At 37.5% G+C, this 19,615-nt stretch overlaps 2 protein-coding genes and 2 long non-coding RNA genes across 8 annotated transcripts in view; 1 reads left to right on the forward strand and 3 right to left on the reverse strand.

The window, feature by feature from the left end:
- LOC113671021 (uncharacterized) overlaps positions 1-19,615 on the reverse strand; it is a 36,716-nt gene that overhangs the window by 16,222 nt on the left and 879 nt on the right. For 2 of the 5 annotated variants that reach the window (XR_016185980.1, XM_089204373.1), the window contains exon 3: positions 18,502-18,598. Coding sequence is in view for 3 of the 5 variants with exons in the window: in XM_089204373.1 (XP_089060499.1) it covers positions 18,502-18,598 (97 nt within the window). In the remaining 2 variants the exon portion in view is untranslated. Of the gene's footprint in view, positions 1-12,896; positions 14,019-18,501; positions 18,599-19,615 lie in introns of those variants that run through there. The other 3 variants (XR_016185981.1, XM_089204371.1, XM_089204372.1) reach the window with 3 other exon arrangements.
- On the reverse strand, positions 512-3,202 carry LOC149046925 (uncharacterized). Its single transcript, XR_016185983.1, has 2 exons — positions 3,026-3,202; positions 512-1,368 (listed from the first exon to the last, which is right to left on the reverse strand). It is a non-coding gene; the product is annotated as an uncharacterized LOC149046925 (long non-coding RNA).
- LOC113671020 (uncharacterized) lies at positions 7,269-11,935 on the reverse strand. The gene has a single exon (XM_027187227.2). It carries the CDS (start codon positions 10,308-10,310, stop codon positions 8,604-8,606), a length of 1,707 nt encoding a protein of 568 aa, XP_027043028.1. The 5' UTR covers positions 10,311-11,935; the 3' UTR covers positions 7,269-8,603.
- On the forward strand, positions 13,193-19,408 carry LOC149046926 (uncharacterized). Its single transcript, XR_016185982.1, has 2 exons — positions 13,193-13,327; positions 19,106-19,408. It is a non-coding gene; the product is annotated as an uncharacterized LOC149046926 (long non-coding RNA).

Here is a 19,615-nt window from a genome sequence, read left to right on the forward strand (position 1 = left end):
ATACTGAAAAACATACTGACAAAAAATAAGTTTTAGTATAGCAGTAACTAATAATATTATAAATGTCTTAAAATTTTCTTTTTGACCTTGTATTGAATTCTTGTCGCAAGAAAGAAATTTTTGTTTGACATTTCACTAAAATAATAGCCAACCTGGAAGAGACAGCTATCGACGCTTGGAATAGTTACCTAAAGAGAACTAGTTGGCGAAAATTATTTATTTTCGATATACTTCTCTCTTTTTGTAACAAGATGCAATGAAAACTTTTCCTAAGTCTTAAACCTTATATTTGTTTAATTTTTAAAAAAAGGTAGAAAGGAAATCCATTTTCCTGCTAAAAGCTTTGGTGAAAATTATCTTTCTCGCAAAAACAGCGCGGAGTTTTCTGGAATTGGTAATTGAACTAAGCGAAAAACGAATTAAAAAGGCAAATACTAGCAGAAGTTGTCTGAGCCAAAATTCTGTTCATTAAAATGTAAACTTCTATGAAAATAAAATTTTCAACATCTTCTGATCCTTTCTTTTATTTTCTATTTTTTTTTTTTCAACTGTAAATTGATTTATTCATAATGACTTAAAATACAAACTAAAACCATCCGTGTTTGCGTCAATTGTTTCGTGACCTGAAAGTGTAAATCTACTCTGAAACCTCCCAGTTGCGGTCTCTTTATTTATTTCTCCAGGCTACTTTGAACCACTTCCTTTGTAACGCCCGTCCTCCACTGATTATGCCTCTTCATTCTTAATTTTGTGTGAAAATACTAAAAGGAAAACTTATTCAAATAAAAAAGTAACTGGGGGTGATAAATGGCCCACCTGTCAGGGAAAGGCCACGAAAGCTGACTCATCTAACAGTGCTTTTGTCGATGAAGAACTGTTTCAAGTAATTATTGGGAATGAGACAGCGTTATTGATATATTTTTATATAAACAGGAAGAATTAACGTCAGCATTCAAAAGGATTCACGGTGTACGACCTTTTTCTAGAGTGTTTGAACAGTGGAAATAATTATACTAAATTATGCGTTTCTTCACGAAAAGCAGCTGAGTCTACTTGACAGGTCAAGCGCTAATTTACGTCAAAATTGAGAAACCTTGACAACGACGACAAAAGCGGAAAAGAAAAACACGTCTTGATCCGCTTTGCTAGCCATGTTAAATTTTCACGTGTTTGGTATTGCTCTCTCGTTCAAGAGTTTTCATAGTTACTGTAAGGACTAATAAATACATAACAAGAGCTAGTGACTGAGACCGCATGCAGCACCACCAATTCCACGGCAATGAAAGCCTATCCTCATTGTAAATACAATGTTTTGTGGCCGGACAAACCTGTCACCATTACTCAGCAAATTACCTTCGTCACTGCACGCTATGGGCAGAACAGACATTGTGCGATTATGATAACGCAGAATTAAAACAAGTATCGTAATGGTTTGGTGAGAACAATGAGGGATAACAATTTCCTGTCTAAAATGTGGCTAGCACAGGCTAGATTAGGCAGGAAATGGCATATCCGTCAAAATTTTTCCCAGAAAAAGGCTGGCTTTTTGGATGAATGAATTATCTGCCTAATTGTGGAGTATAATATGGGAAAGATTATAAGAACAAAAAGTTTGCATGGAACAAATTTACTTTTTATGATTTTTACGATTGTTTCACAAGGGGCGTGAACAAAAGCCACAATGCTTACGAACACCTCACATAAACATAATTAAATATGCTGTAGTTGACGTGTGTCAGTTATCAGTAAGTCGTTAAAATTCTGGTAGTTCTAAAATTGCTGGAGGCGAATTTCACTCAGACAATTAGGGGGGCTATCTCTGATCTAAGTGCAAAGCTCGCTCCGCTCGACCTTGTCGACAAAACAAGATAAAATTTGGCCACAGCACGGCCAAATTTCCCAAGAGACTGATCGTAGTTGAGAGCCAAGAAATTTCTGGAATAAGAGAAACGCTTGACGCTTTGAAAGTGAAAACAGCTTTAACATTCGCACGCAAAGTAACAGGTTTCGTGCTCGAAACCTGTAAACAGAGATAATTAGATCAGTTTACGAACAGAAAGAGCTGCAAATTGGCCTAATGCGTTTGGTGGTTATTACGTCAACGAACCAGGATAACAAAGATATAATTTTTTTTAATACCCAGGAGGCATCATCTAAAATTAATTTAATCCAGACTCACGTTTGAAGTGACGACAAAGAAAAATGTTTGAAACGATGGAAAGAACTGAATTTTCTAGCGGGTAAACAGGGCGTGCTTTCACGTAAATGTATGGCATTGCGTGATGCAAACTCGCTGGGAGGTGCGCTAAAAGCCCATTTATAATGAAGCCGTAATTGGCTCATTCAGGAAATGCATCTGGTGAACTAATCATATAAGTTTTTATTACAGCCTATCACGCCTACGCTTTTTTGAGTACCACTCGACACTATCGCGTCACTAGTGTGAGCTAGTTAAAGCACTCCTAATTTTCTTAAAGTTTGAGCGCAGTAAAAGGCTTACGAACTGTATCGGCAAAGCAATTTAACAAATAGTTATTCTCATCTGTGCGAACAAAGTAACAAACGGAGCTTAAATATCCCATGAAAATTTGCTTTTTATATGACTTCTAGTAGTAATTTGCAAGGTTGTATGAATTGTGGTGAGATATCTCCTTTGATTTCATGCGCGTGAGCAACATTAGTAAACAAAAAACCGCGAATGTGTTTTAAATGATTCACTCCAGCAAGGGCCTACTCTGTGACCGGAAACGAGTTACACCATGCGATTGTAGGAACATACAATTTTCAGTAAGATCGACTCCAAAACTTCACCCGAAAAAACTTCACCGCAGCAAAATGGTTTTTGTTTATACCGGCGCTTCAATTGCTGAGTCAATCTTGTTAACGGCCGAAGGCAAATGAGTCTTATAATCAAACAATTAAAACGATAACAATGACCGTGGCTTAAAATTCGCTGCGCGCAACGGCGTGCGACATGTTCCTTTCGTCTTCAAAGACTGTCGATGTAAACATTTGACAAAATTACCAAACAAAGTGGCTTGTAACAATCTTCGCTCCATAGGAGGTTCTTTATCTTATCCTGGCGAGAATAACTTAATACTTCCATCGGCGGGGAGGCTTGCCAACGGCCGCCATATTTAAAAAGGTCTAACTAGGAAACAATTTAGCATTTTTAACACGAATCAACTTCAATAGCTCACTATTTGCATGAACAGTATTGCTCGCTGATGTGTTCTCTTTTCAATCCACAATAAACACTCCACTTTACTATATTTAACACCGGATATATGTGTGGACATCAGTGTGCACAAATCGAAAGACACATATATTGGTAAATTCATCAGCCAAACTTGAACATATCAGCAAGAGAGAGAGAGGGACTTTAGTAATGACGGAAGTCGAATCGTAGCGAGTTAAACACTTTATTTATTTATTTGATATTTTGATGTAGAGATTGAAGTCTTTCCTGCTGTAAACGGGTTCAGATATGATTGAGTTGGGTAAACCTAAAATCATTGGAAGAGTAATTTTTTGACAGTTTTAGCATGATCAACAACTGATAAATCTTGCTCAAGGTAGAGCATACTATATTCAAATTATCAGAGAACAGCTTAGAAAAATAATTTTGAAAGTTCGCATCACAGCACGGAGTATCCGAGTATTACTCACAGCTTTAATTATCCTGAAAACGGTTCGTCTATGATATTCAGGTAATAGATAGATTTATATGAAAAAGAAAATATAAAACAAGAGCACTCTGAATATTCAGTTTCTTTCCTCCTATACACAAGCTTCTATTACTCATGGCACCCCTATTAGTTTATGGACAACTAACATTAAAAGAAAACTCAAATAATACTACATTTGAGGTGATTCGACCGCTCTGGAAGAAACTTCAAAAGTAAAATAGCAAGAGAAAGCCGAGGAAAGCTATCATTCTTAAAAACCAGAGCACAAAGGAAAATTCCATTCTTTTTAATTCAGAGGTGAACAGGAAAACCACAAATGATACTTCAACACGTGGGGTGCCTAAATCATTTTTGTGTATGTATGTCTTTATTTTTATCGAAACATGTCCAAAAGACACGTAGTGTAATCATATTCTCTATTGCCCAGCCAAGCATCTAGTTTCCCTATATCAAATAAACCTGACCAACCAATTTGAAATACTATGTGATCGGTAATCATTTGATTTATCGTTCACTTAATGCACGCGTTCCCATATAACAACTGCACTTTACTTTCCAGTCACAGACATCGTAAACACAAGTATTTTTTTGGGCATCCAAAGCCAAATCCCTTATCTTATCTGACTTTGCTGTTTGCTTTTCTCGTTGGAGTCTATTAGGCTCGATCTCAACATTGCTAAGTGCCTCTGTCTCTGCTATTTATTTGACCTACAGACATGAGTCTCGGAAACTATAGCATCTATATTCGTGCTTAAACTATATATAGCACAAAATTAAAATGTCCACTAACATCTTTCAATATCATGCACTCATTCTCTCCACCAGAAGATTCCGATGCAGGCAGAATATTGTGACTGCTAAAGCACGCATCCGAAGGAAAAACCAGTACTGGAGTTTCATAGCTTGCATTGAACAACAAAGAAATTACAGAGACCAAACCAAATTTATATCGTTGTTGAGTGGACAATAAAAAAGGTTTATTTAGCCATATTTTTGTAACTCTGGAGGTACCGAATATCCAAGTTAAAAAGTAACAGTCGTCTTTAACAAGTTTAAAGTGACTTTCAGGATCCTTGACAATCAGAGAATCATTATCTACCCACCTACGTCAACCCATATCCAAAGATTGGCTGTGGGTCGCGTCATCTAGACGCATCGCCTTTTATATTAGACTAAAGCACACGATACACATTTAACAAACCTTCCGTATATCAAAACTCCCTCGGGCTGCAAATCCCGGCTGAAGATCTCTACAAAGGCTAACATAGAAGCTCGTAAATCCTTAAATATTTTAGCAGGAAAAAGAAATACACACTTGTAAACATATATTTACCATGTATAACCAAACGGTAAGGCAGACATGATCATGATCTGTAATGCGAGTCTTCAACCAACACCTGTGAAGCTATGTTGCGTACCTCGAGGTACAAAAATGGGAGTGGGAACGTCTTTACCTACTCACTCTTTTTTTGACACTTGTGCAAAATTTAGAATATTTAATGCTTATGAGCCTAAAAAGAAACCGAGTTTTTTAACGATTTCAGTTTGATCTTCCAACCTTTCCGCTTCCAACACTAACGGAGTTAAAGGAAAATCAAGAATAAGCACGAAATGGACGCAATTTTAACCAAGTCACAACCCCCTGCCACGATAAAAATAACTTAAAAATCGCTTAAATAATTTGCGACGATGCAATCTCAGAAAACCACCGGATATCTAATTTTAAAAGTGCAGTTTATCGCCTATTTTATCTTTTTCCTAAAGAAGCGGCCTCTGCCTTTTCGCAAGGTATATATTTATGGAAACGCAATTACGTAACTTTTAAAATTGGCCTCTTTTTCATCAAGATGAGGGCACTTTTTAAAACTTAAAATTAGTGTTTTGAGCGTTGTTATAGAGACAGTGCTTTGAAGCCAAAGTCCGCGAATGTGTATTGCGTTTGGTATCTTTTTTTCGTTAAGGACCGAGACATCTTGTCCATAGGTGTTTCATTGATTGGACGATGGGAATTTTATTGCGTGAAATTGTCGCCGCAACTTATTGCCCCACGCTTTAACGACCCACTAGAAGAGCCCATTGTCTGTAGTTTGGGAGCACGATCATTTACTATGATCACGATTTTTGTTACCAATAGCAGAATCGAAAGTGAACAAGCCTTGAGAAAATCATCTCTGAAAGGAGATCCCATTTAGTTAGAGTTACAAAGCGTACAGTGAATCTCTCTCGCGTTTTATGTGCTTACTCTAGAGTTGTCTCTGGACAATGAGAAGGCACGCCAAGGGGCGGGAACAACAGAAAACTTAAAGCTTTATTCATAATTTAAGAATCTCTCTCAACTTGCCGCAAAAAAAATCCTATCAGATTGCGCCTGCCCACTTGTTTGTTATTTTTGTAAGTGAAATCCTTTTCCTTTGCCGAAGTTTAATTGTGTCGATATGGGTGGCTTTCCAAAAGGTGCGAGTTTGTATGCCTCTTAGGAGTACCTTTAGTCACGTAAACAGAATGAACTTTAAAGGAAGCATGCAATTATGACAAAAAAATACCGGTTCCTCTACCCGCAAAAACGTCAACCGTGCCACCGTTATATTGGTCGACTCCTAACTATTATTATCGTAATCTAAGTGATAATCACCCTCTTGAAACAATTTACTCCTTACTCTTTTACTTCCCATACAAGGCGACCGCAGATTGCTTATGCAGAAAAACTGCTAGGTCGCTCTCGAAAGAAATGAAATTTTACCACGGGAATCGTGCCGATATTGGATCTAGTTTTGCTTGTCTAAGAGGCAGGACTTGTTTCGGCTCACTTTGTTGCGCGCGCCGATTGCCACCAAGACGTCGGGTTTGACATGCGTCAAAGGGAGTTTGGTTTGACGGAGAGCAATTTAGAAGTCACGGAACTGTTGCCGTGTGTTTGTAATAGGAGCCAAAACAACATCATAGCAACTCACGAAAGCTTCCATAATTACTCACGAGAACCCAAATAATTTACTCACACAGCTAGAATTTTATTTCTTTACTATGTAGATTAGACGAACCTTTAAAGATTAGCTTTCAAGAAACAAGCGCAATGTAACGAACAAACTCGTCAAGATCATTTACATGAACAGCGTAACCTAAAATAGACATTACAGTTTTCTGTTCCTGGAGAGTAAACTTTCAAAAATTGAGCTTTGTAAACGCCTTCTTAATTTGCGAGAAATAAAATTCCTTAAGCGAAGTAACATGAAAGGCTTTGAGGATAAATAAAAACCGTAAGGAACTGATAATTAATTCCGTGCAACTATTTCTATTTCTTCGGGTGAAATTTTAAGGTAAAATGGTGAAAATGTACATCAATGGAAGTAATTCATTTGTTCAAATGGGCATGAAAGAATGAGGGCAAGGAGATTAAATAACCTGGAGTAAAAACTCGAGCGATTGCTCTTAAAAGCATTTGCGAAAAAGCTCAATTGCAAACTTATTCTTTCAAACGGTAAAAGCACGCTTCTTAGTGGTCTTTTGCTAGCCTTTACTTAGCAAAACGGTAAAACTGATCCAAACGAAGATAGGAGTAATCTAACATCACTAACACAAAGGTAGTCTTGTCCCATCTCTTTATTAAACAATGGTGAACTGTTATCTAAATACATTTGTGTTCTACGATCGGCTTCTACTGCCTTCCGCTCGTCGGGTTCTCTTAAGAGTTAATAAAACGCTCTCGTGGGCACAAGGTAAAGCAATGAAAGAAACTATAAATCTATTTACATGGCGATTTTCTCCTATCTGAAATTTAATCTAGTACTAAAGAACTTCTACGCCGTTTGCGGAAGCGGCGATGGTGCGAAATGGCCCTAGCGAACAAAATTTAACACTCCTCGCTTATTTTGATAAAAAATATATTCATTACAATAAATCGTTATAAGCTAATACATTCTCTTATCTTTCAACTTTTCAAATCTCCTTTGTAGATTTTGGTGTTCTATGAAACCTGTGTGTGAAGAAACGCCTTTTTCACAGCTAATTGTGTTGACCTTTTGAAAGGCCCTTTTTTCTTTCTTGTTATGTTTTTTTATATTAAAAGTTTTCTTAGAAAGCTTTGTTAAAAAAAGATTCTAGCTATATTCCAAGATAATTCATTTCCACAAGATACTTGCCAAGAATGTTTTGATTAGTAAGGAGTTTGTGCATCGAAAAACACATTGAACTCCTGATGGATAAGGAGAAAAGATAAAACGCCCGAGGACAATAACGAATTCATTACAATTTAAAATCTTTTTGGCTGCAAAACGAGATCTTCCATGACGCTGTGAAAAAGCTATGCTCTCAAAGAGAAATTCCGTTATGTTTAAAATCCTCTAAATTTTAATTTATTAAGCGTTTCAAAGCCACGCGGTTGTATCTTACTTTTGAGAATTCTCGCAAACCTCGTGAGTTTTTCCTTTTGAAATAAATGGATCACTGAAAGGCAACGCGAACTAAACTTAAGTAAGCACTGAAAGGTTATTACTGACATAGTTAATATATTAAATACTAAGGTTTAAATTCTTGCAAATGATGGAAAATCCCATGAGCAGTTTTCGAGTTGTTACTTAATAAACTTTTTCCCAATGATATACCAAAAACATTATTTTATATATAGATATATTTGTATGTGTGTATCGCATATAGTTGATTCTCTTACTCTTAATAGCATAAAATTTTATAATTTTATATAAAAAATTTCAAGATTTCTTCTTTAAAAGAGCAGAAGCCATTTGTAGTGTTTACTTACGAGTGTATCAGTCCTTCAGTTCAAAGAAAATGGTTTGAAACCGTCTCTATGTTAAGTCTCGCGCGAGGCGATTGACCTTTGCAATGGTCATAAAGTTCCTTCTGCTACCTTTGAAGCAGCAGTAAAGTTCTCATTGAATTAGAGTTCTCAGCCAGTGAAAATTATCCTATCCCAGCAATTGCCTTGATTTCCCTCATGATTCTTCCGATAGAATTTTTGCCCATGGGCACTTTATTGAACCAGATATCTCCCTTAGGCTTGTGCTTGGGGGTGAGATAAAACGACGAGATACCAGGTGGACGGTGACGGAGGTACACCTCGAACGCACGTACGGGATCTCGTTCGCTTCCATCGGTGGCTGCTACCCGGGCTTTGCACTTTTTCTTGCTTCTAGGGTTGTCTTTCTCTTCGTCCGCCCTTGGTCTCTTGTTCCCAGCTTTCATGTGGTCAATTATGATCTTGCCGTCTGGGCCGCGAGAGATGCGAAAGTCATCGATGCTTAGGTCATGGTGGGCCATGCGTCCTCTTATTCCATGACTGACTGTGTTAATCCACCACTGGAGTCGTAATAAAGGTCTCGGTGCGTGCACTCCAATAGCTCCCGAGGCCCACATTCTCTCTAACTGCTCTTCGGTAATGCTTTCAACCACGTTTGGGTGGTTTCCTTTTCCTTTGCGCTTGAGCTCGTTCCTCTTTGAGACCAGGCCATAGTTGACTACATCGAATTCTCGATCGGCCAAATCGAAGTTTTCTACAGCGGGTGGACACTTTCTTTCGAGGAAATATCTCCTCAGACCATTTCTGTACGTTGTCAGTGTCACAGGTTCGTATTCGTTTCCTTCTTTACCTGGCCGCGTGTCGCGAATTTCGAGAAAGAAATCTTTCAACATTTCTAGAGCCATTTGGCGTGTAACAGTGTTCATGTCGATAGATTTGCCGTACTTGTCTTTGTACCACTTCTTGAGGCGACGAACTGACGTTTTAGTACCTTCCACTGTGTTTTTACAACGGTTAGCATCGTCAACATCTTCAACGTCGTGAGCGTCCGCTCGGTTGGTGCCTTGTGGCTTTTGACGGTCGATAATCTGAGGCCTGTGACTGCTGGGAACCGGGGAAAAAATTCGGCTGTCGTCTGACTTTGAAAAGCCGTGATTGTCCTGAATGGATTCTGGCGTATCAAAAGGCGGGAAGCCGGGAAACGGTCGGTAAAACTGCGGCGCTTTTGAATCGTTGCTTACCGGCGTTTGATGAATGTAAGTGTACATCGACTGAGAGGCTGGATCTGGGAAAGAGGGATTTAAGTTGGGGCCGTAAATCGAACGCATGATGTTTGGTTTGTTGGGCTGTAGTGCACTCGATATGCTTGAGATAGCAGAACTTGGATTTAGGTGAAATCGAGGCTCTTGTTCGTTCTTTATATTGAAATCCATAGGGCTCGCGAATGGCATGTCCCTCGAATAAGAGTCCGCTTCAGAAGTGACGGGGTCGGAGAAAAAATTGGACGATTGCAGCGGCGGAATCGTTGTGTGTAAAGAACTGTGTTGTTGTTGTGTGCATCCAAGCGTCGTAGTCCCCGAGGTAAGATAAGGTTCATTCATAGCGGCCACAGAAATGGGCAGCTCGTTGTCTCCAATTTCGGAGATGTCTTCTATTCCATTGCTCATATCCATGTGGCGACCGCCATGATCGTCACTAACGCTTTTGCTGGCGTAATCTCCGGCCCTGAAAATGTTCGAAATTGCGCTGGGAAAACGTGCATTGGGAAAGCGAGCATTAAAATTTTCCGGGTTGCGTAAATGAGGCGGAATACTAAAATCTTGACCAATGTCGAACGGTGGCAGACCAAACGTACTCATAGCACCGTCCATTCTTTTCTAACTTGAAACCTGTTTCGAGGTGTTTTACACCTTCATCCTCGACGCATCTGACTGACAGATTTCGCTTCCGCGCGAGTATTTATACCCCTACGTAACGATGTGGACAGTCTTTTAGTGGGCCCATTGTTTTCGTGAATTTATGTATTTCCTGTGTTACGTACATTTGCTAGCTCAATTAATAGTTAATGACTATCCTCTTGGGAGAAGTCACTTTTAATCTGTAATTTGCTGACTCTTGAAGTCTAAATCTAATTATATTGTGAATTCATTCAAGCGAACTATAAAAAGCAAAGTATTATTCGCTGTTCAAAAATGGGTGGAGCGTTATTATGCCATTGACAATTGGACTCTTCAGCGATCGTTATGCAGGCTGCGTCGACCATTTGTGGAACGCAAAAATGAAAACGGGCATTGTTTGGCTTCTAAATCAAGGGCTTACGTTCTCATCACGGTTTTTACACCGTGTAGGCTTAACTGTGCACAGGGTTTACAGCAAGTAAAGTGATCTCCGCTCGAAAAAAAGAGTTTACCTCATGACCGAGTTTAGCAAACACTGACAACAGGTGTCACGAAATTAAAAGAGAAGATAGATAACGTTTGCGTGGCTTCCGAAATTTATCACACGTCAACACACACTTTTATTGTGGCAAATGGAAATGAGATTCTTTTTAGCGTTTTCTACTGGTCGGTTAAGGTAATGGAAAAATCGCGCCCCCATAAGCACAAACAAGACAACCTTATTTACATAACGCACTTAGTATTTGCGAATGATTAATGACGACAGGTTGACAAGCAAGGTGTCGAAAATGCTCTCCTGAGAAGACATTATCAGCAAAGAGAACAATAGCTCGACTTAAAACTTTTGTGTCGAAACGAAATGGAAAGGAATGAATTCTAATTTCTCTCTTTTCCTGTGAACGTGCCTCATGTAAATGTATTGTGCTCCAGGCCCTCGTAAATTCATTCATGCCAAATTTCAACATCCGTACCTCCCAGAGTCTCAGTAAAAAGTTTTCGTTTCTTGACTAAAGTCGTCCACTGTAATCTTCAGTTTATGTAAAACAAAAGGGATTTTTCGTTAATTTAATCAGCAGTTTACAATAAAAGCGCCCAGTGGATTTTGTATATACAACAAATTAGCCATTGTCAGATTGAAAGTCGAAGGCGGAGAATGGCTATAAAACCCTTTCTCAAGATCAGATGGATTTTCGCAGCTTAGCATCAGCTAGAGTTATGTGTGTAAGCTGCACTGTGGTGATCCCGTGAGAGGAAAATAAACTAAAGTTTAGACCAACAATTTTTCCGTACTGACATTACAATCCATTTCCTTTGTATTTGCGGTTGTTTTTCAAAAGACACTCGTGTAAAAGCTGTCAGCAAATCCACTTACTCGGATGACTTACGAATCGACTTAACCTGAATGGACACCACGATCTAAGGTAACTAATGAGATTGTAATTCATCGCTGATTATTTCAGTTCACACGCACAAATTGCGGTCTAAACACAACGATATATAGCTCTGCGTTGGTAGATTGCTCTTTAGAGCTGAAATATGATAAAAATAGCCGGAGCCTCTGCAAAAGGTTCCACTGTTGATTAATTCGCCCTAGATGACGAAAGCAAACGATTAATATAGATTCCTATTCGCTAAGTCATCCAAATGGGGTCGAAATCATTGACCCTTACAAGTGGACAGCATTTCAGGCTCTGTAAATCACGCACGGCTACAAAGGGAACTCATAGCTCGCATTCTTGAAACGAAAATTCCTAACGATCAAAAAGTAGTTCTACTTGAAGTAAAACTTGAAAATAATCACCTAAAATGCTTGGCCTATGTATAGGATCATTTGAGATAACAACCGTTGATTTCATATCCCTCCGGGGGCTTACAGATCGAAAAGTCCAGAATACACTCTACAAAGTACTTTCCTAATATTAACAAAAAGTGGAACACAAGTAATAATGGTTTTAAACTTGTGAAGATAATTAAAAATCCTGTTTGCAAAAACTTCACTAGGTATCTGTTTATATATTGCAATACTATCATTTATTTAAAAGGCATTTAAAAGATTACGGTCAAACTCAAACTAGATAGGCAAAGGAGCCTAAATTACGTAATAAACAGAACCCGATAAAAAGAAAAGTGAAGTCGAAAAAAGTTTAATAACCAATTTCTTATATGAAACAAATAAACAATATACTGGTTATGTCTCCAAAAAGCGTTGGCTTATCCTTGTGACCGGATGAATTAAGTCTAAAAAAGGACTCTTTTTGAGATGCGGTTTTTTCATAAGGGTGGATCGTGAGAATTTTCAAACCACGGAATCTGATGGGAAGATATGTACAAGTCGTAGGAAGACAATTTGACACAGACAATTTCCTGTAGAAAGAGGGAGCATTACACCACACAAAAATTACTTGCGTATTTTTTTTCTTTTCTTTCCAGAAATTAAGAAGTCTAGTTTTGTTTTTCTGGCTAGGGTATCTTCTTCATCAAAAACCTTTCCTGGACAGAATTAAGCTGGAAAACGAAATGCGGAGTTCATACAGTTCATATCCAGCGACAACCAGGATTACAACAGTTCACGCTGAACCAAACGAGCTCATTTTATTATTTGGCTTCCCAATATTAAAACAACAAAAGTTACAGCTCAAACTGAGAAACCCTGGGACCCCATACACAAGCCACTGAGCTGAGTCGAGGAACTGTGGAGTAAATGCACATCAAATCAGAATTATCCTACGTGACCTAAGTTATCTCTTGAATTTCTCACAATTTCACCCTCAAAACGAAACTATGTACAAGGAAACTCAAAACTATCGATACGGTCCTCGTTTGGCCCTCTGTCTATTTCAAGTAACTTCAGTAGAGCACAATATCAGTATTGTTTCGATCAACGATTGAAACGATGTCCCTTAATCTAAGGTTAACTTATGTGCACAATTTTACGCCTTCAGGCAACGGAATTGATTTTCTCGCCGAAATAGAGTCGACTATGTTTTCAGGTAAGTTTAACTGATACAATAAATCAAGCATTTCAAGTGCGAGAATCTTCAATGATAGCCTATATTTTCCGAGATTTTCGACCGTGCACTAGTTTTTGCTGTACCTTCGGTAACTGAGAGAATAGTGCCCTTTTTCATACTTTCTTGATCGCGAATGCATCGTACGTGTTGTTGACAATCAAACAATTAGAATGAATACATTAGATCTTAATTGCGGTTATAGTAAACAGTAAGCGTGAGACAGTTAGCCTAAAGCGCCTCATGAAAAAGGTTTTCACGAAGTTTCGGTGGTGTCAAAATTGTATTTTTTTGGTCCGACTATTCTTTAAACACGAAATCTGAAAGATTAAGGAAAATTTTATGATAGGATACTTTTACGCTATTTAGAAACTCCTCGATCTAGACCCTACTTTCAAACATGATTCTCACAAAAGAGACTCAATAAAACTAAGCGGGAGCCCACTACTAAAAATTCCATACATCTATACAAAAGTCAGTTTTTAACCAGTGCCTTTTAAAAGCCAAAATAATAATGATAATTAAAAGTAGGAGAACATTTACTTCCTTTCAAATCTTGACTGTATATAGCCTATAAATTCGTGATTTCAACGCGTAGGTCGACATAATTAGGGCTGAGAGCAATCGTCACCAGACCGTAGAAAATTCCTTTGAAACTTCAGAGACTAGAGATCTAGAAAGCAAGAGAAAATACCACGCAGTCTAAAACACGAAAAATCAAACCAGGTAATGGTTTAACAATTCAACTTAAATCAAAATGTTGTTTTCTTGAAAGGGAGGAAATTAAAAATTAAACTGTTGTAACTTCAACGCTTTCCAATTTCGTGATTTGTGCAGTTCACTAACAATATTTTCTGACTTCGATCTTTTACAAAGAGGTCGTATATCTAAACATTTGTTTCCTAAATAACAGCTTAGAACAAAGAGTAACTCACAAACGACATTGAAACCTGTGTGCGTGAGTTAAAAATATGCTCTCTTCGTTGAGTTCTCCGAGAAACAAGCAGCACGAAAACGCATTTTTCGGAGGGCATTGAACTACCTTGTCTTGGGACACAAAAACTGTTCGGTAGCTTTAGAGTCCCAAATGAATCTAGCATACTATGATACGGCCGAGCTCGCCACGAGGTTTCTGAAACTCAAGTATCAGAACGCGAGGTTGAAATTGGTAGGCGTTAGGAAGACTTTTCCTTTTATTCCACGGTCCAAAAAGTACTACATCTTCCTTTAATAGTTGATGAGTTGTTGAAAATATCGTTCATGAACATTTTAGGTCGTTTGCTTCCTAAGTTGTAATCGTTCAAAATATATCTCGTGTTTTCATTGAGATGATGATAAATAAGAGGGAGTATGAGTATGAAAGCAAGGGTTGGACAATTGACTTACGATTTAAGAAAAATATTTGTCAATGCCAAGAATCAAGGTTATTAAAGATACTAGATAAAATCATTTGTTTTTAGTCTACTTAGTAACGATGCACAGCTTTACTATTTATCGTCTGGTGTCCAATAAGATAATGTGAATTTGGCAAAACGATGAACAGAGTAATGTAGTACTGATGCAAGGATGACATGCATTGCATGATTGGTGAGCGACACCGATTTAGTTTGTCAGTGGCCATGCATACTCTTAACACTGATAGCATTCGCATTAACGGCTTTTCTGTATCCACGGAAATTTCTACTATTTCTATTTTAAATACGACATCTTCACCAGATTTATCATTGCTATTGTGATCTGTTCTCTTTCCATTACTGCCAAAAACCTTAAAATTAGGACAATTTCCGAGTCGTTCTCAGAAAGATACCTATCTTTTAAGTAAATATATTTCAAAGCTTTGGTGTAACTTGGGATTAGTACACAGACTTTAGAATAAGCCCGTCTGATAAGTTTTTAAGAATATTTTTCGCGTTTGCGTCCTGCTACTCTCTTTTTTTTCTTCTTTTATTACATTTATTGTTTGAATTAGCGAGACAAAGTCCTGATCATTTTTCAATCTATGTAATTACTTGTCCCGTCGTGTTTTATTGCTCCGTTTTTCCGACTTGTTCACCCTCTAATCTTCGAATCCTCAACAGCTAACAAATCATCCTGCCTTTATATCACGTCTTCGATCTTTCAAAAGAATAAACGCTCGCAAATTACGGACAAATAAAGGGGCGATAAATTTCATTTATCAAAGTACAACATTTCCTTTGGCAAGACAAAAGAAAGTCGTTCCCTTCGCTTATGTAGATGTAATGGCCATCTGTTGTTTTCACAGAATTCACGACTCTCGCAAATGAGAAGGAAACGAAAGAGTATTAATATATCTATAAAAACATTTTCTTTCGAATCTAGATTTCAACCTTTAACTGCTCCCAAAAAAGGAAAAATTACGTAAAAACCGAAAGTAATCAAAACGTGGAGTAAGAATGTGAGCTAAGTAAACAAAAACATATAGCTAGTTTCCCTCTCAACGTATCAAAATTTAATGACAGCGCAAATTGAAAAGTGTCCCTTGCTATTTCTTTTTTTAATCACGATGAATCACTTTCAACGAAAATGTCTTTGCGCCCGTATTGGCGTAACCGGTTCCGTTGAAAATTTTTCTTCTAGTTTAAGTCTTCCCTTCTGATCTACAACCATGTTGTGCTTATTAAACTGAAATTTTTGAGATTAATCCGAAAGAGATAATAAATTCTCACTAGCGAAAAGAGAGCAGTGGTATGTATATTTTTGAATATAAAAATCTCAGATGAAGACATCTAGAAAACACTCCCGATATCATTTTGAGGGTTTCCGAAATATTTTGTGGTTTCGCTAATCAGCGGGGCCCACTAACAAAAAGAAAGAATATTCGACGAACATGCTGCAATAAATAAAGTTTGAAATTTTAATGAAATTCGAAACGGGCCAAATACCACCTTGTTATTTGCTACGATTAAACAGCTTCCATATACTTAACATGATATTCCTGACATCTCGCACGCGCTATCAGCATCGCACATGTAGTAGAAGTGATTTGGGGGAATTCAGTTAATGAATCTTACTAATAAAGGAAACCGCAAATTTATGTTCTACTATAAAGTTATCCTTTTCGTTGTGTGGAAGATACTTCGATAACAACTTATAATCATACATAATGTTATTTTGGGTCACGTTTAACCGCCTTATTGGTACAGAGTAGCAAACTTATATTTACATACATACTTTATTGAGACTCCCTTCAACAGGGCTTTTCAGTCACAACGTGATGACACATTTACATCTTTTGTATTTTCAAAAGTTAAAAATGACCATATCCCTTTAACTAGATTCGAAACCAGAGTGCATACATAAGGATTTCCTACCTTTCTTCGATCTACAGTTTTTTAGGTAAAAGAAAGGAACTTAATGCCAACACCATGTCATTAAGAGAGCATCAACAGAAAGGGGCGGATCGAGAAGCACATCTAGGATGGAAAAACGGTTTGGAGATTCTCGAATTTTCAAACCAACAGCACGTTTTCTTTCATATTCCTTTTCTCTTCTCAGAGGTACCAAAGCCGTCAGAATTTCGCGTTTCAGTTTTCCTCATTGTTAAATTGAAAATCTGAGACGTGAGTTCATCAATTTCCAGAGGAGATAACTTTAACGAAAGAACAATTACGAAGGAGCCAAAGGAAATTGCGCTTTGAATTCTTTTCAAATTGAGAAATACATTGTGGCACAGAAGACAATAAAATAATTATATAACCACATTAGTAATTTCGTCGAAAAAAAGTGAAGCATCTCATTTCAGCGTGTTTAATACACCACCACACACAAAGCCTCCCGGACTTTTGCTTTTTGTTGTTATGTGAAGAATTTTAAAAAGTCAGTTGTTTCCATCACGCGGTTGATGCAAACGATATAAAGAACACGGCAGCAGTAAGATTTTAAGTGTTTTCTTCCTCTATTACTTCGGTCTCTTTCTTTTTTTCTTTTTTTTTTCTATACTTACTTTCCTTTTTAACACCATTGGCGCATAATATCTTGAAAGAGTTGTCAAAAAAAAAAAAAAAAAAAAAAAAGGCGATTGGAATCAACAGTTAAAATATTGGTCGAGTTTCGGAGCAACCCTGAATGCGTGAGAACAGTGCTCTTGGCCTAAAAGACACTCCGACGAACAAGCACTCTTAGGGGCGCCATTGTTTTCAAAAACGTCAAACTCCAATCTCATTAATGGTTAATTTTCTTTCTTTCGAGACTGAAATTGGAAATCATTGTCCTTAATTTATCAATTAAAATGAATCACCGTTTCAAGCGGAAGATGTTTCTTGTTATTCCTGTTGAATTTGCAAAGATAAGTTCTCTTTCCATTAGGTTCCTTTTAACACGATATCCGCAAAAATCATCCCATCACGGGGCTAAACATTGTCTTATCTCTAATAAAATCGCTTAAAACATTTGGTGTATGAAGCACTCGACTTTTTCGAGTCATGAGATCCAATATCCCTTAAGGATCGCTCTTTGATCTCTTTCCCTCTTTGAAATGCTGCATTTGATTAACAGCAACTAATTTATTTAGAGGAACCACTTCAAACTTTCACCTAAAGATGCTCTGAGGAAATCATTTGTAAAGATAGGAAATTTTAATTGCATTAGTAATATCCGCTTCTTGCTCAAGGGCACCTAGAATGAACGATTTTCCCTGCACAGCTGATTAACGTAACCCAGTAACGATAGCATCCAAGCACACAAAACACAAGAGATCACCGATACAATATCATTTGAGTGAAAAAAAGCCACGCCTTTTAAGAGCAGAAATGCCGTCTCCTTTAACGAGTGGCCAGGGGCGGGAGATAAAAAGGGAGGTTTTGTTATTTCACTGAAAAAAGATCACAAGCGGATTTGCGTCTGCATTCCTTCTTTCAATTTCGAAATTCATTCTTTAAAAATAGATACATGCAGGCTTAGGCGTAAGGTTTCCATGATGAAACATTCTCTAGACTAAATTTATATATTAATTTGTTTTTAAAAGATTCAAATATACGCTTCTGTCTTTCGTGTGACCTTTCAAAGAGCAATTCAATCGAGATAGTATGAGTTGGAAAGGATAGTTAACCAAACTAGTTAAATATATTGTAGCTTCACTTCGGCGGAAACAGCAAACTTACAATATATTTAGTTGTCAATAACAAACGTTTTCTTACCGGATGAATGAAGTCTGGATCCAGTATGAAGGAGTTGAGGTCGTTTCGAGGTTAATAACTCTCCAGTGAATGATAGAGATATGTTGATTACCTACAGCTGGCAAAGAAAATATAATCACCATGATAATTAAAGAAATTAACTTTTAAAATGGAAATTCATAGGAAAAATGAAAAGTCTATGTACAGCGCCTAGCCACGAGTTTTTATTCAGTTTTTGGTCGTGTCTTGTGCAGTTATTTTCACAATCTACAAGGAATGAAGGATAGAGTCTACTAAACCCTCCCTAATAGCAGCCAATGAGCGTTTTGATCCCAAATCAATCTTACAAATGTTGTACTTTTAGCTTGATCATTACGTTCTCGGCCTTTTATTTCGTCTAGAAATTATGATTGCTGTGGCAGTTTTCACTTTTTTTATCAAATTGAAGAAACACTTGAACGAATGTGGATAATTTTTGCCTCATCGACTTACTAGATCACATTCTCGTTTGAGCAAAATCACTACTAAAAGCCCCGCTTGTATTTCAAGAATAAGAGTATCGGGGTGTGCTGATTTTGCACATCTCGTTACTTTACTAACATTTTAATCCTCTTTGCTTTGCAAGTTAAAAAGAGAAGAATTGCTGACGGTAAAGCCATCAACTCACGATGAGAGAAGACTAGAGAAAACAAAAATGACAAAGTGGAGGTACTGAAAGTGGACTTATGATAAGTCACAAAAGTTACTGGCGAATTCTCTTTCATATATGGCAGTACCCTAATCGAGTAGTGGAGGTTTAAGACCTCATTCAATCACCATGTTGTGTTCTTAATCAAAACCCTTTACTCCTCAAGTGTGCATGCTTCTCTTTCCACAGGTTTGATACTTACAGCAAATCAATAAAGAGGCAACCTCAAAATATTCTGAATCATGACGTGTAACACTTCCTTGAACTAAAAAAACCGGATGGGAATGTCGAACTAACTCAAACATTGACATATTTCTTTTAATATAATTCTCCTCACTGGTCTTCATATATTTTCTAATGACAATTACGATGAGAATTTGTAAAAGACTGACGCAATTTCTCCTACGCGATTAGTTCTTCGATTCTTTAGACCTATACCTATAATGG

The sequence above is a fragment of the Pocillopora damicornis genome, chromosome 4 (assembly GCF_964200805.1).
Source record: "Pocillopora damicornis chromosome 4, jaPocDami1.2, whole genome shotgun sequence".
Classification (NCBI taxonomy): Eukaryota; Metazoa; Cnidaria; class Anthozoa; order Scleractinia; family Pocilloporidae; genus Pocillopora; species Pocillopora damicornis.